This window comes from Nothobranchius furzeri, chromosome 10 (assembly GCF_043380555.1).
Source record: "Nothobranchius furzeri strain GRZ-AD chromosome 10, NfurGRZ-RIMD1, whole genome shotgun sequence".
Taxonomy (NCBI): Eukaryota; Metazoa; Chordata; class Actinopteri; order Cyprinodontiformes; family Nothobranchiidae; genus Nothobranchius; species Nothobranchius furzeri.
The window spans coordinates 30,746,116-30,759,867 of NC_091750.1; the positions used below are offsets into that span (position 1 = coordinate 30,746,116).

The 13,752-nt window shown below is 45.0% G+C and overlaps 1 protein-coding gene across 1 annotated transcript; it reads left to right on the forward strand.

The window, feature by feature from the left end:
• Positions 1-682: 682 nt before the first annotated feature.
• Positions 683-12,715, forward strand: LOC139072036 (uncharacterized). The gene is made up of 6 exons (XM_070555222.1): positions 683-791; positions 3,899-3,989; positions 4,047-4,071; positions 4,196-4,324; positions 4,404-4,709; positions 10,821-12,715. Exons 1-6 carry the CDS (start codon positions 683-685, stop codon positions 11,091-11,093), a joined length of 933 nt encoding a protein of 310 aa, XP_070411323.1. The 3' UTR covers positions 11,094-12,715.
• The last annotated feature ends 1,037 nt before the right edge of the window (positions 12,716-13,752 follow it).

A 13,752-nucleotide genomic window follows, 5' to 3' on the forward strand; every position in this document is an offset into this window, starting at 1 on the left:
ACCTTCAGAAACAACTACTGAGGGTTCAATAACAGGCTGCCAAAAAGACTCTGGGAGGAAAGGGGGATAAGACTAGGAAGCAGATGTTCACCACTACTGCCCCGCCTCCACCACCGCTCCCACTGCCTACAACCATTGGACATCAAACTGTGTTGCACAGCTTCGTTTGTTCTCCCACCATTCCAGTGAACCTCCTGGGAAGGGATCTGCTTGTAAAACTGGGGGCTACCATTTTGTGTGGACCCACAGGACTAACTGTCACCTTGCCGGAAGGAACGGTTCTACCATGCCATGCTGACACTGCTGACGCAGCCGATGGAGTATATTTGCTTCAAAAGCTCACCAACACGCTGGACTATGCCGACATCTATTGGGATCTCTTACAGCCAGAAACAAGAGATGCCCCTGGCATTATGTCCTTGTACCAGCAGTGGAAACCCTTGCTAACACAGATCCATCCATATGTTCCCCCTCCTGACCCACCTCATTTAACACTGTTTTACGACAGGCATGAAAATTCCTGGTACCAACATTTGTTCCAGGACCAACTAGAAGGAGCCACCTGGTGCATTCAGACCCAGGATATCTATGTGGCTGATGAGGGTGTGGCTGCTGCTGCCCTCCTTACACCTGACCAGAATGCTTGGTATATGATGGCAGACGAGGCAGTGGGAGGGCTGAGATGAGTGACCTTGATGCGTCATCCGGTAGAAACACGTGCATCAGGACCCCAATCTCCTTGGTTTCACGGTCTGTGGCGAGAAAGCACAAGAGAACTCTGCGAGATCACTGTGGACTTTTAACTTTTCTTCAACAACATCCACCCAATATTCTTTTGATCAGTCCAGTTGGGGACCCCCCAGTGGGGCTGAAATTCACCAGAAACTGACCACTAAAATCAAGACTACACATACATGTGAGGTCCGCATACAAACAAAATACTGAGATGGACAGAAAATGCCCTGAGACACAAAAATTTAACACTGCATCCCCAGTGGCGGAGCTTGATATGTGCAACATGTGCGGCCGAACAGGGCGGCAGTCTGGAGGGGGTGGCATTTAATTTCTTTTTTTTTTTTTATAATTATTTTTTTATTTTTTTTTTCTTCCATCAACCGATACATAAACAAAACATAGAAATCACATGTTCTTCATAATAATAATAGTGATGAGGGATGATAATAATAATATTTCTGTAATAAAAGCACAACAAAGTCATTGTTTGTGTTTATATTGGGATTTTATTGCACCCCCTTGTGTCCGCCGCGCCTCTGTAGTATGCTCTATAGCGCCCTTCATCAGGTGGGGGGCGGAGGGATCTCGGAGAGTGATGATGGAGGGATACAGGTACCGTTTCACATATCACCGCTCACAAACATAATGGAGAAGAAGCGGTCGAAGCCATCTGGTGCCCAATTTCGGAAAAAAAGAAAAGAAGAGGAGGAGAAACGAGGAAAAGATGCAGGTATGCATCTCTTTATTATTTAGTTGGTATTTTTCCCGCCTGTCCCCCAACTTATTGATTAACTAACCTCTCTAATCTGAACGTTTGGCATGGTGCTATGATGATCCCTTCAAATGTCTTTTGCTAAATTCTTACGTTGCATGTATTTAGAACTACTTCCAACCGCTAGCTTTTTCTTTGTCAAATGAGCTTTTATGAAAAGCTAAGAGTGGGAAAACCGAAAGGCTGATAACCAAACGCTATCAAATTAAAATGAGTCTTTGAGAATTTTGCTGAAATACATTGACGGCGGGCGGCAGGTCTCGCGCCGGCGCCATTCGCCTTTCTTTTTGGACTCGGGAAATGAGCTACGTATTATTTACCCCACGAAAAACGGAGCAGCAGTGGGCCGCTGGAGGTGCCCTGCTAGTAAGATCCCTTTATACTGTAAACTGCCATAACATAAAAACTATAACAGCTAGAGCTGTCTTTTTTTAGCTGAAAGTTGAGACTGTCTCGCCTTTCAGCACTGTACAAGTCGATGATGTCATCGTGTTGCGTTGTGTGCTGCACAGCACACCGCGGCTATGTTAACACACAGTGACCTTGAAGCAGCGTGGGAGAGTTGAAGAATTTAACCAGTTAAAATGGATTCATGGATATTTAATCAATAGTCGTGGCTCCTCTGGTCATTTAGTTTTTTGTCTGCCGGAGACATTTGCTGAATAAGGAAATAAAAACTTAAAATGACAAAAAATTAGGGAAAAACACTTGTTTTGTATTTTATCAATTATTAATGATTAAGATTGTTGGTGTTTTAACTTTTGGTAAAGGAAAACACACAATTTCCAGGCAGCCCCAGTCTGGAGAAATGATGGTGACATCAGCCGTTAAAAATAAATAATACTCTGAGGTTTTTATGAATAATTTGTACTTTTACTTGAGTATTTCTCTAACACCAGTACTTTTACTTGTAAATGAGTAATATTTTAGCAATGTAACAGTACTTGTACTTGAGTACAGATTTTCAGAATTCTTTCCACCACTGCTGAAAACTGTAAATGCTCATTGTAACTTGTTAATTAAAATGCTAAAGCAACAGACGTGACATGAAGATTGTATTGTTTGTTTTATGTAACATCAGGAGCCCTACACAGATATTTTGGGATGACATCAGCTGCCACTGAGGAACAGCCATCTACCTCCACTGCTCATACCAGTAGGCCAGTATTTGAACTCGAGGAGGGACAGTCTGCTGGCACCACATCTCCCCAGGAAGATACTTTAGGTGGGTTTTGCACACGTGTGTGTGTCCAGCAAACATTTAGCTATAGACATTTAAATAGTATTTTCACAGAATATGGGAATTGTTCCATATAGCAATGTGGTGAGTTATGCTTCCATTTTCTGTCAATAGAGAGACCTACCAGTATATGTGAACTTGATGAGGGACAGCCAGCTGCCACGTCTCCCCAACAAGATATGTCAGGTAAGTTTTGCACAAGTGTGTGTGTGTGTGTGTGTGTGTGTGTGTGTGTCCTGCAAACATTAGAGAAATTTGAATGTCACATATTGTATTTTAATAGAATATGTGAAATGGTCCACATAGCAATGTGTTGAGTTACGCTTCTGTTTTCTGTCAATAGAGAAGCCTGAACGATCAACCAATGGGTCCCATTGAAGGTGATAATGAGCTTCTTTCTTCAGACCCAGCCAAGTGGCCATCACCAATTACCGACAGCATACGCACAGAGCTAGTTCGAAGAGGACATACCAAGGTGCCAACTACTTTCATATTTCCCAGGAATGAAGGCGATGGCAGGTGTTGTCATCATCACTATTTCAGTAGAACTTTGACAAGTGGTGAGAAGGTGGCCAGGAGCTGGATGTTGTATTCAGTTAGCAAACATTGTTATATATAATACACTCCACACAATTTGAAACAAAGTTGTAGGTGTAATTTTTTTCTTGTGTGTGTGTGTGTGTGTGTGTGGGGGGGGGGGGGGGGGGGGGCGTCACGGGGGATCTCGCACAAGGCGCCATTTAGGCCAGCTCCGCCTCTGTGTATCCCCCTGATCGTAATTGTTTGAATAGCAAAGATAAAATAATAAAAACAAACACAATGTCAGAACAAAAGGCCTGAGTAAGGTAACCCATATATGTATATATCAATAAACCATACCAAAGTGTATTCACTGTAGCGGAATATAGTTGATATATTCTTACACTTATTAAGGTAAAGAGGCTAATCTTACCTTAGAATCAGAAGAGGTTGTTTGTACTACAGGGAATTTTATTCAAACACTTTGTATTGACTTAGAGACAAGAAAAGAGAGAGATGGGATCGTTTAAGAATATTTAATTTTTATAATCATTCAAACAATCCAGGACTAACTCTCTATGATGGATGCATATGGATTTGAATGCTGAAGTGTGGGTGTGTGTGTGAGTCAGTTCAGAATCGCCAGCTGAGGCAGGCGGATCTGGGTGTAAGATGTTTTGACTACGCACCACAAGGACTTCAGGAGGAAGAGACATGTCTTGGGTGTGTTCTTGCTGTGTCGTGGTTCTAATTCCATGCTTTCGTTCTTTTTAAACACAGAAACAGTTTTGTAGCTACAAAACAGGTAAACAAAACTGTTTCTGTGTTTAAAAAGAATGAAAGCATGGAAGAGACGTGTTAATAATAGTTACTGCTAAATGAACATATAATCATTGGTAATGTGTATGCTGAGAAACCTGACTCTGCAGTTCATCCAGATGTCCTGTTATCTGCTGCTCACCCCTCCTCTTGGGTGTTTTTCTGCACACAGCGTGAATAGGTTCCTGTTCTCTGTTGAGATAGTAGCCATCCTGTGTAATCATATCTCAAGGCTGCAAGTCTGCTGTTTAGAGGATTGTTCAAATTTAACCTTGTACACACATGTGACCCCTCCCTGCTTTGAGTGAACAAATCTAGCCGTCTCAAAGTGAGAAATCAGAACACTTCTGGCAGCTGCTGAAGCAAGTAGGAAAACCTTGCATGAGAGCTGTGTTCTCCCTCTGCAGCGGTGAATCTTATTTTGACTGGTTTTTTGACTCCAACATCTACTCAGAAGCAGACATCTTTTTCTCCAATTGCTCCGAACCTGTCTTGGTCATTTCAGGACCAACAACTTGGCATCACGAACAGGATTTTTCCTCCGAGAAAAGGGGCAATTGGAGATCATTCGACTCTGACCTGGTGAAAAGGATTGAGGCACAACCTCCCGTGGCTCAAAAAAAGGTAAGCAGACCTTTTAATTCTGCTCATTGGACTTATTCAAAAGCATTTGTGTCTTGAATTCCTAGTAGCTAAGGTCCTAAATTTTGCTAGAGTTTATGTTGGAAAAATTCATAGGTATATAGAAAAAGGTCCGGGACCTAATATAAACGAGAAGATTGTCTCAGGTTTTGCTTGCCAAATATTCATCAACGGATGGATAAAATATAACCGGGTTATATTTAAGCAGGGTTGGAGGCCCTGGGGACTGGGGACCCCTAAATTCCACTCAAGGTCTGGGACCTGACAAAATTACGGGTTATATTTAAGCAGGGTTGGAGGCCCTGGGGACTGGGGACCCCTAAATTCCACTCAAGGTCTGGGACCTGACAAAATTACGGGTTATATTTAAGCAGGGTTGGAGGCCCTGGGGACTGGGGACCCCTAAATTCTACTTAAGGTCTGGGACCTGACAAAATTACATTTTCCTTAAAAGAGACGAGTATATGAGGAATATGATTTAGTTAAACACAATCTGTATGAATGCCGAGCTTCAGTCAATTCTGTCGGTAAAACAGATAGAGCTGACTGAATAACTTGGATTACACAATAAGGGGGCATAATAAACTCTGGGAGTAGTGTATGCCTCTTTGAACTAGAAACAACATTTTTGGGCCTTTAAAGGCACCAATTAACTGATAAAAGTACAAAAGCACATAAATATACAAAATACACAAAGAACAGCAGAGTAGGGAATAGTTGCATTGAGCGGTACACCACTATAAGCCGCAGGTAAGAGGGTAATGAATGAATGTGGAACTAACTTTATAAATAAAGTTGAGAATTAACCTTTGAAGTGAGAAAAATACAGAACACTCTTGTGGATGCACAGGTAAGAACTTCCCACCTGAAAAGGTAGAAGCAGAAGTTACCACAACAGTTTTTCAGTGCTGTCTCACTCAAACATCAGTGATTAGAGTTCCCTAGGAGCTGAGACCTCACTGGTCCAAATTGCCACCAAAAGGTCACAATATGGAGGGTGAATTCGACCAAGAGATAACCGATGATGGGTGGGGTCCTAACAAGGTTTTGAGTTCTCTGGGAGAACAGTTAGCCTTTGTAGAAACAGTACTTAATGCCACCAATGACCCAGCTACAGTGACAGAACAAAGAAAGTTGTTAAGAAAGACAGCGGAGAAGTTGTTAATGAACAAAGGCAAGGATATGAACAGTTCAGGGAACTGGGGAATGATTTGGAGGCACAAAGCAGAAGAGGCAAGAAAAAAGGAGGAGGAATTGCGCGGATTATTAGCGATGGTAGGAGTATTAACGAGAAGAAAGTACAAGAATGAGATAGATAAACAAGCAAAGAAAAGGGGGAAATACACGCAGTGGGTCATGTTATGGAATACAGCCAGAACTAATATGAAAAAAACAGAAAAAGGTAACCAAATTAATGCCGCCACCCTACTCCCCGGCCCAGCCCACTCCAACTGCCCCGGTGCCTGGCATCTATCCAGTAATTAACATCACTGGGGGTGTAATGTCTATAGAACAGGAAAAAGATTATAAACAGGAAAACAAAACAGGCCGTGTGCACCAACCCGAGGGACCCAGTACCCCCATCTCTTCCCTATCCATGATAGGGGACGAGCCATCTGCATCAGACTCTGCCCAATTCCAACCTTTTTCACAAAGAGCAGCCTGGGAAGAACAAGCCCAGTTAATGTCCAAATTAAGCAGGATAATGCAGGCAGGTTCTACCCCTGGTCCTAATGTCACTCCCTGGATTATATCCAGTCCTCAGGTGACATCCACCCCTTGCTCACAGGCTCCCTCTGAGTCTCAAGATGAGCCTAGGACTTCACCCAATACACAAACTCCTTCTGAGTTTCAAGGAGAGCCTAAAATTTCGCCCAATATTCCATTCATTAACGAATCCGGATCCATAACTATAGTAACAGGAGTAAGGGGCAGTGTTAAGTCCGACACAGCCAAAAGTGACAGTGTTGTTGTAACCATGTCTTTGACGGGTCAACCTAGACCAGACTCCCAACCAAGCCGTAATCCTGATCTGACCCAGACCCTGTCAGAAATAGAGCTTCTTGAGCAATCAGTTTATGAGCATTCAGAACAATCAGAAGACGACGAGTTAATCCAGTTCTCTTCCCCTGCTCCCATCAGGCGACGCGGCCCAAAGACGCGTTCACAGGGGCCAACGACCCCTCCCATCTCCCAATACCCGCTTATACAGGCTAAAGCCCACGGCCCAAGGGTGTGCCCGCCCTATTCCTTTGGTGATATCCAAGCCTTGGTGGATAAACTTCCTGATTTAAATGAGGGAGGGAATGCATGGCTAGTGGATCTAGACAGATATACTACAGGTCAGGACCTTGCCTTGGGAGATTTCAGAGCAATCATCACCAGATGTACCTCAAAATCGCAGGCGGAAGATTTAGAACAAAATGCAGGCACCCAGCAACTCCAGAATTCGGTTCCACTGACAGCCTCCCTCAGAACGTTAGGCCCGGCGCTTAGAAAACAATTCCCGCCTAAAGATCAAGGAGGCATACACAAATTTAAATGGGACGGGAAAATGAACCCCACCTCTTTCCTGAACAAAGCAGTAGATGATTGGGTTAACCACACAGGCCAACATCCAAGTAAAAAATCCACACATGGCATATGGTTTAAGAAAGCTGTCCTCCGAGGGGTTCCAGACTCTGTGGCTCAGAAAATGGATGACAACCCTGATTTGGCTGATTGTGACTTTAATAAATGGAAAAAAACACTTAATATTCAACCTTACAAAGGTCCAAAAGGCGGAGGACAAGGAGTCTGATAACTTAGAGGACCTTCAGAAACAACTACTGAGGGTTCAATTACAGGCTGCCAAAAAGACTGGGAGAAAAGGGGGATAAGACTAGGAAGCAAATGCTCGCCACTACTGCCCCACCTCCACCATCGCAGTTCAGTCCAACACCTGATTCTTACCCAATGCCACAATGGCAGCAGCCGCCACCCGCTCCTGCCCCATACCCAGCGCCCCAACAAAATATACCTCAGCAATATGCCCCGCAATTTATGGGTCAGCATAGAGGTGGTTTCAGGGGTCGCGGACAAGGGAGGTCTGCTAGAGGCCGTGGGGGACTCTCTGGACAGGATGTATGCTATAACTGTGGTCAGACTGGACACTGGGCCCGCAACTGCCCTCTGCCCCATAATCCCTCACGAAGGGGCGAGGATTATGGCGCAAGACCTGCTCACACTGCTCCTGGATTTCCTGTAGGAGCACCCGCCCAGATGCCCGTGATGGGTTGGGAACACTGGGAGAATGGTCCTAGAGCATAGGACACCCCACAGAGAGACTCTGACAGTCAGGGAAACACAGCACATCCCCTACTGTCTATATCTGTTGATGGATCGACCATTTTTAGTCAACACTGGAGCCACTTGCTCTACGATCTGCAGTGTGCATCCATTTAAAACCTCCTCTCGTCACACCACAGTCATGGGCTTCTCTGGGGAACCACAAACTCTGCCGTATACCCTCCCACTGCTTAAAACCATTGGACATCAAACTGTGTTGCACAGCTTCGTTTGCTCTCCCACCGTTCCAGTGAACCTCCTGGGAAGGGATCTGCTTGTAAAACTGGGGGTCACCATTTTGTGTGGACCCACAGGACTAACAGCTCCCAGCCTTAGTCCGTGAGGCAGACACTTTGTCTACTTTTAAGAATAGGCTTAAAACATTTTTTTTGATAGGGCCTATGGTTAAAATCTGATGTTAGCCTAAATCTGGACAAGTGGGAGAGTACAGGGAGGTGGAGTGTACAGTCGGTAAAGACGGCTCTCCCTTGCCCTGCCTCCAACATGCCTACATCTAAATAGGATAGATTATCCAGAGTTATCTCTGTAGTTATGCTGCTATAGGCTTAGACTGCTGGAGGATACACTGACTACTTCTCACACTCTACTGCTTTCTTCTACAGTCTGCTCTTTAACTGTACTATTTTGTCCAATTTCAGCTGTTAACTTTATTTTCTCTGTAAGTTTTTTCATCCCCAGAAGATGCGACAATGATGTTCTGCTGAGCTGTGGTGGCCTCATGGAGGGGGCCATCGACTAGCACACTGCTGCTAACCACTTAAACATTCTCTCTCTCCTGATAATAACTTTTTGGTTTCCTTGACTTTTGATGTGCTAATACTAGTTTATCCGTTTAATTATAGATCCACCAGGATAAATACAATAAAGTTTATCTTTCACCAAATAGAATATTTACTAAGACATCACAATATAACTGTAGACACATTACTTGTCCGTGTGTGTGTGTGTGTGTGTGTGTGTGTGTGTGTGTGTGTGTGTGTGTGTGTGTGTGTGTGTGTGTGTGTGTGTGTGTCTGCTCTGTCTTCTCGATCCCCAGTGAGTCATGGAGGATGGCTGCTTATACTGAGCCAGGATTCTCTGGAGGTTTCTTCCTGTTAAAAGGGAGTTTTCCTCTCCACTGTCGCTTTATGCTTGCTTGGTATGAGGACTGCTGTATAGTCACTGACACCAGTCAGTGACTTGATGCAATTTGCTGGGTTCCTTATATAGGAAAAATTATTTCTGATTGGCTTAATGAACTGATCTGAATTGGAATTTTTATTATGTGAAGTGCCTTGAGACAACTCTTGTCGTGATTTGGCGCTATATAAATAAACTTGAATTGAATTGAATTGAATTTACTGATGGGTGTTGTCATCGAGACAGTGAACAAGGGCTAAAAGCCGCATGGGCTATCGTGGAACATGCACCTTCAGGTTGGCAAACAGTAAGAGCTGAAGAACTCGTGGGAATGCAGTCAGCACAAAGAGCAGAAGTAAAAGCAATCGTTGAAGCCCTAAGGTTAGGAACAGGACTTAGAATTATTATCTACAGTGATTCAGTGTATGCTGTAGGGGCGGTTCACGTAGAATTAAAACAATGGCTGCAAGCTGGATTTCTGACCACCAGTAACAAACCTATTAGGCATGAACAAGACATTAAAGATCTGGCAGAAGCTCTCTTACTCCCCTTAGAGGTAGCAGTAGTCAAATGCAAAGGACACAGTCAGTGCTCTGACTTTGTGTCTCAGGGAAATCAGGAGGCCGATAACGCAGCCAAACGGGCAGCAGGATACCTACCCATACACAACGTGGTGGTTGAGGTTCCACCTCCAAAGAAAGATCAGGATCCCAGAATTCGTGTGACGACAGAAACCCTAGGCGACTTACAAGAACAAGCGTCGCCACAGGAAAAAAGCCTATGGATGGCAAGAGGGGCGATGAAGACCCAAGGTATCTGGAGAGGTCCAGATGGGAGACCTATCCTACCCCCAGGTATTAGGCAAACAGCTATGGAAGAGGCCCACCGGGTGGGACATGTGGGACCGGCTCAAATGGTCAAAAATCTGGCTCATTGGTGGCATCCTCACATCGCAGATTTGGCAAAGTATTTGGTCAAAACATGTACAGAGTGTTGCCAGTACGGCACAAAACCCACCTTGAAACCTTTGCAAGGACAATTTCCAATCCCAACTTGTCCTGGAAATGAAGTAATCATAGATTACACAGACATGGTAAACAGGGAGAGGGGCTACAGGGATTTGCTGGTCTGCGTGGATGCCTACACTGGCTGGCCGGAAGCTTGGCGTGCCAGAAAGGAAGACAACAAAACTGTGATAAAATGTCTGATAAACCATTATATTCCACAGCATGGGTTTCCTGGGAAAATAAGGTCTGATAATGGTTCCCACTTCAAAAACAAAGATCTACAGGCAGTAGAAACAATGCTGGGTCTGAAACATAAGTTTGGGACAGTTTACCACCCACAGCCCAAGGGAAGGTGGAAAGAATGAACCAGACAATAAAAAACAAATTGGCTAAAATCTGTGCACAGACCAAAATGACTTGGATAGATGCCTTACCACTGGCTCTCATGTCCATTAGAAGTTCTGTTAACAAAACTACGGGATTTACTCCTTTTGAGTTGCAGACAGGGCGACCTTTTCCTGGGCCCAGTACCAAATTACCTCTGACTGACAATGACCGTGACGCCAAAAGCCTGGACTCCAGAACTTATTATAACCTGTTGCATAGCCTTGTCTCACAGTTCTCTCAGCAGGTGGGGACTCAACCTCATTCCACAGATACATCACCTTCGGTGCCAGGCGTCGAGTGGGTCCTGCTGAAGGTCACAAAACGAAAGTGGACGGAGCCCAGGTGGACCGGTCCCTACAAGGTGATCGAGAGGACCTCACATGCGGTCAGATTGGAGGGCAAAGGAGACGCTTGGTACCATTGGACCCAGTGCGCGGCCACGGACGAGCCAGGACGGACGATGTCGGAAATCCAGGAGGACCTCAGGGCCCAGGAAGAGAAGTAGCTGACCTCTGCAGGACGCGGTAGCGTGACAAGCTACCACCACATCCGGCAGGACGAGAGTCGTAACATCATCACCCCCTGCAGCTGCCTGGAGCCAGTGGAGGGACCTCGATAGGGGGAAGAAGAGAGCACCCTTCAGTTATTTTACAAGGGTTCTATTCAACACCCTTCAGTTATTTTACAAGGGTTTTATTTCACACCCTCCAGTTGTCTTACAAAATTGTATTCGACACCTTTAAATTCCGGAAAAGGGTGGCTTGCCACCTCCGGGTCGGGGGAGAGGTCCTACCTCAAGTGGAGGAGTTTAAGTATCTCGGGGTCTTGTTCACGAGTGAGGGTAGGAGGGATCGGGAGATCGACAGGCGGATTAGTTCGGCGTCTGCAGTGATGTGGACGCTGAGCCGATCTGTCGTGGGGAAGAGGGAGCTGAGCCAGAAAGCCAGGCTCTCGATTTACCGGTCGATCTACGTCCCAATCCTCACCTATGGTCATGAGCTTTGGGTAATGACCGAAAGAACGAGATCGCGGATACAAGCGGCCGAAATGAGTTTCCTCCGTAGGGTGGCCGGGCTCAGCCTTAGAGATAGGGTGAGGAGCTCGGACATTCGGGAGGGACTCGGAGTAGAACCGCTGCTCCTCCGGATCGAAAGGAGCCAGTTGAGGTGGTTTGGGCATCTGGTCAGGATGCCTCCTGGACGCCTCCCCGGGGAGGTGTTTCGGGCATGTCCTGCCGGCAGAAGGCCCCCGGGTCGACCCAGGACACTTTGGAGAGGTTACATCTCCACTCTGGTCCGGGAACGCCTTGGGGTCCTGCCGGAGGAGCTGGTGGACAAGGCCGGGGAGAGGACGGCCTGGAGCTCCCTAGTTGGGATGCTGCCCCCGCGACCCGGACCCGGATAAGCGGAGGAAGACGAGACGAGACGAGACGAGACCTTTAAATTCAATTTATAATTGTTTGATGTGATCTATACTGTTACTTCTCATGTACGTGCTTATAATTCTCACTCACTCATCCCCAAATGACCCACACACAATTTCTTGGCCCTACTACCCATATCCATTTACCCCGTCCTCCTTCATCAATTAACTCGTATTATTTCATAGATTATTGTTGTTGTTTTGTTGAAATTGATAAATTGTTGGGTTTTGTGGTAATGAATTAAGGATGATGACTGTTTGTTTTCTACATGTTATATCATTGTTGAACTCTTATTAGAGTTCAAAAGGGGGAATGTTAATAATAGTTACTACTAAATGAACACAAGAGAACATATAATCATTGGTAATGTGTATGATGAGAAACCTGACTCTGCAGTTCATCCAGATGTCCTGTTATCTGCTGCTCACCCCTCCTCTTGGGTGTTTTTCTGCACACAGCGTGAATAGGTTCCTGTTCTCTGTTGAGATAGTAGCCATCCTGTGTAATCATATCTCAAGGCTGCAAGTCTGCTGTTTAGAGGATTGTTCAAACTTAACCTTGTACACACATGTGACCCCTCCCTGCTTGAGTGAATAAATCTAGCCGTCTCAAACTGAGAAATCAGAACATTTCTGGCAGCTGCTGAAGCAAGTAGGCAAACCTTGCATGAGAGCTGTGTTCTCCCTCTGCAGCGGTGAATCTTATTTTGACTGGTTTTTTGACTCCAACATCAACTCAGAAGCAGACATCTTTTTCTCCAATCGCTCCGAACCTGTCTTGGTCTTTCAGGACCAACACTGGTTAAATTCTTCAACTCTCCCGCGCTGCTTCTTGGTCACTGTGAGTTTTTAACATAGCCGCAGTGTGCTGCACACAACACAGCATGATGACATCATCGACTTGTACAGTACAGATGTGCTGAAAGGCGAGAATCTCAACTTTCAGCTAAAAAAAGACCACTCTAGCTATTTTAGTTTTTATTTTATGGCAGTTTACAGTTTAAACGGGATCTTACTAGCAGGGCACCTCCAGCGGCCTGCTGCCGCTCGGTTTTTCATGGGGTAAATAATAGCTCATTTCCCGATGCCAAAAAGAAAGGCGAATGGCGCAAGAAAGGACAACCTGCCGTGGTGAATGATCAATACTAATATCAATGTATTTCAGCAAAATTCTCGAAGACTCATTTTTATTTGATAGCATTTGGTTATCAGCCTTTCGGTTTTCCACTCTTAGCTTTTCATAAAAGCTCATTTGACAAAGAAAAAGCTAGCGGTTGGAAGTAGTTCTAAATACATGCAACGTAAAAAGCTAGCAAAAGACATTTGAAAGGATCATCATAGCACCATGCAAAACGTACAGATTAGAAGTTAGTTAATCAATAAGTTGGGGGACAGGCGGGAAAAATACCAACTAAATAATAAAGACACTCATACCTGCATCTTTTCCTCGTTTTTCCTCCTCTTATCTTCTTTTTTTTTCTAAATTGGGCACCAGATGGCTTCGACCGTTTCTTCTCCATTATGTTTGTGAGTGGTGGTATGTCAAACGGTACCTGTATCCCTCCATCATCATTCTCCGATATCCCTCCGCCCCCACCTGATGAAGGGCGCTATAGAGCGCACTATCCCACCCTGCATCCACAGAGGCATGGCAGACACAAGGGGGCGCAATCAAATCACAATATAAACACAAACAATGACTTTGTTGTGCTTTTATTACAGAAATATTATTATTATCATCA

What these genes read in the sequence shown, in the direction of transcription:
- LOC139072036 (XM_070555222.1), top strand. Translation starts at nt 683, where the DNA reads ATGAGTGACCTTGATGCGTCATCCGGTAGAAACACGTGCATCAGGACC. An exon ending in GTTTTGTAGCTACAAAACAG is followed by an intron (nt 4,072 to 4,195) that starts GTAAACAAAACT and finishes CTGACTCTGCAG; the next exon opens with TTCATCCAGATGTCCTGTTA. An exon ending in CTCCCGTGGCTCAAAAAAAG is followed by an intron (nt 4,710 to 10,820) that starts GTAAGCAGACCT and finishes CTTGTCTCACAG; the next exon opens with TTCTCTCAGCAGGTGGGGAC.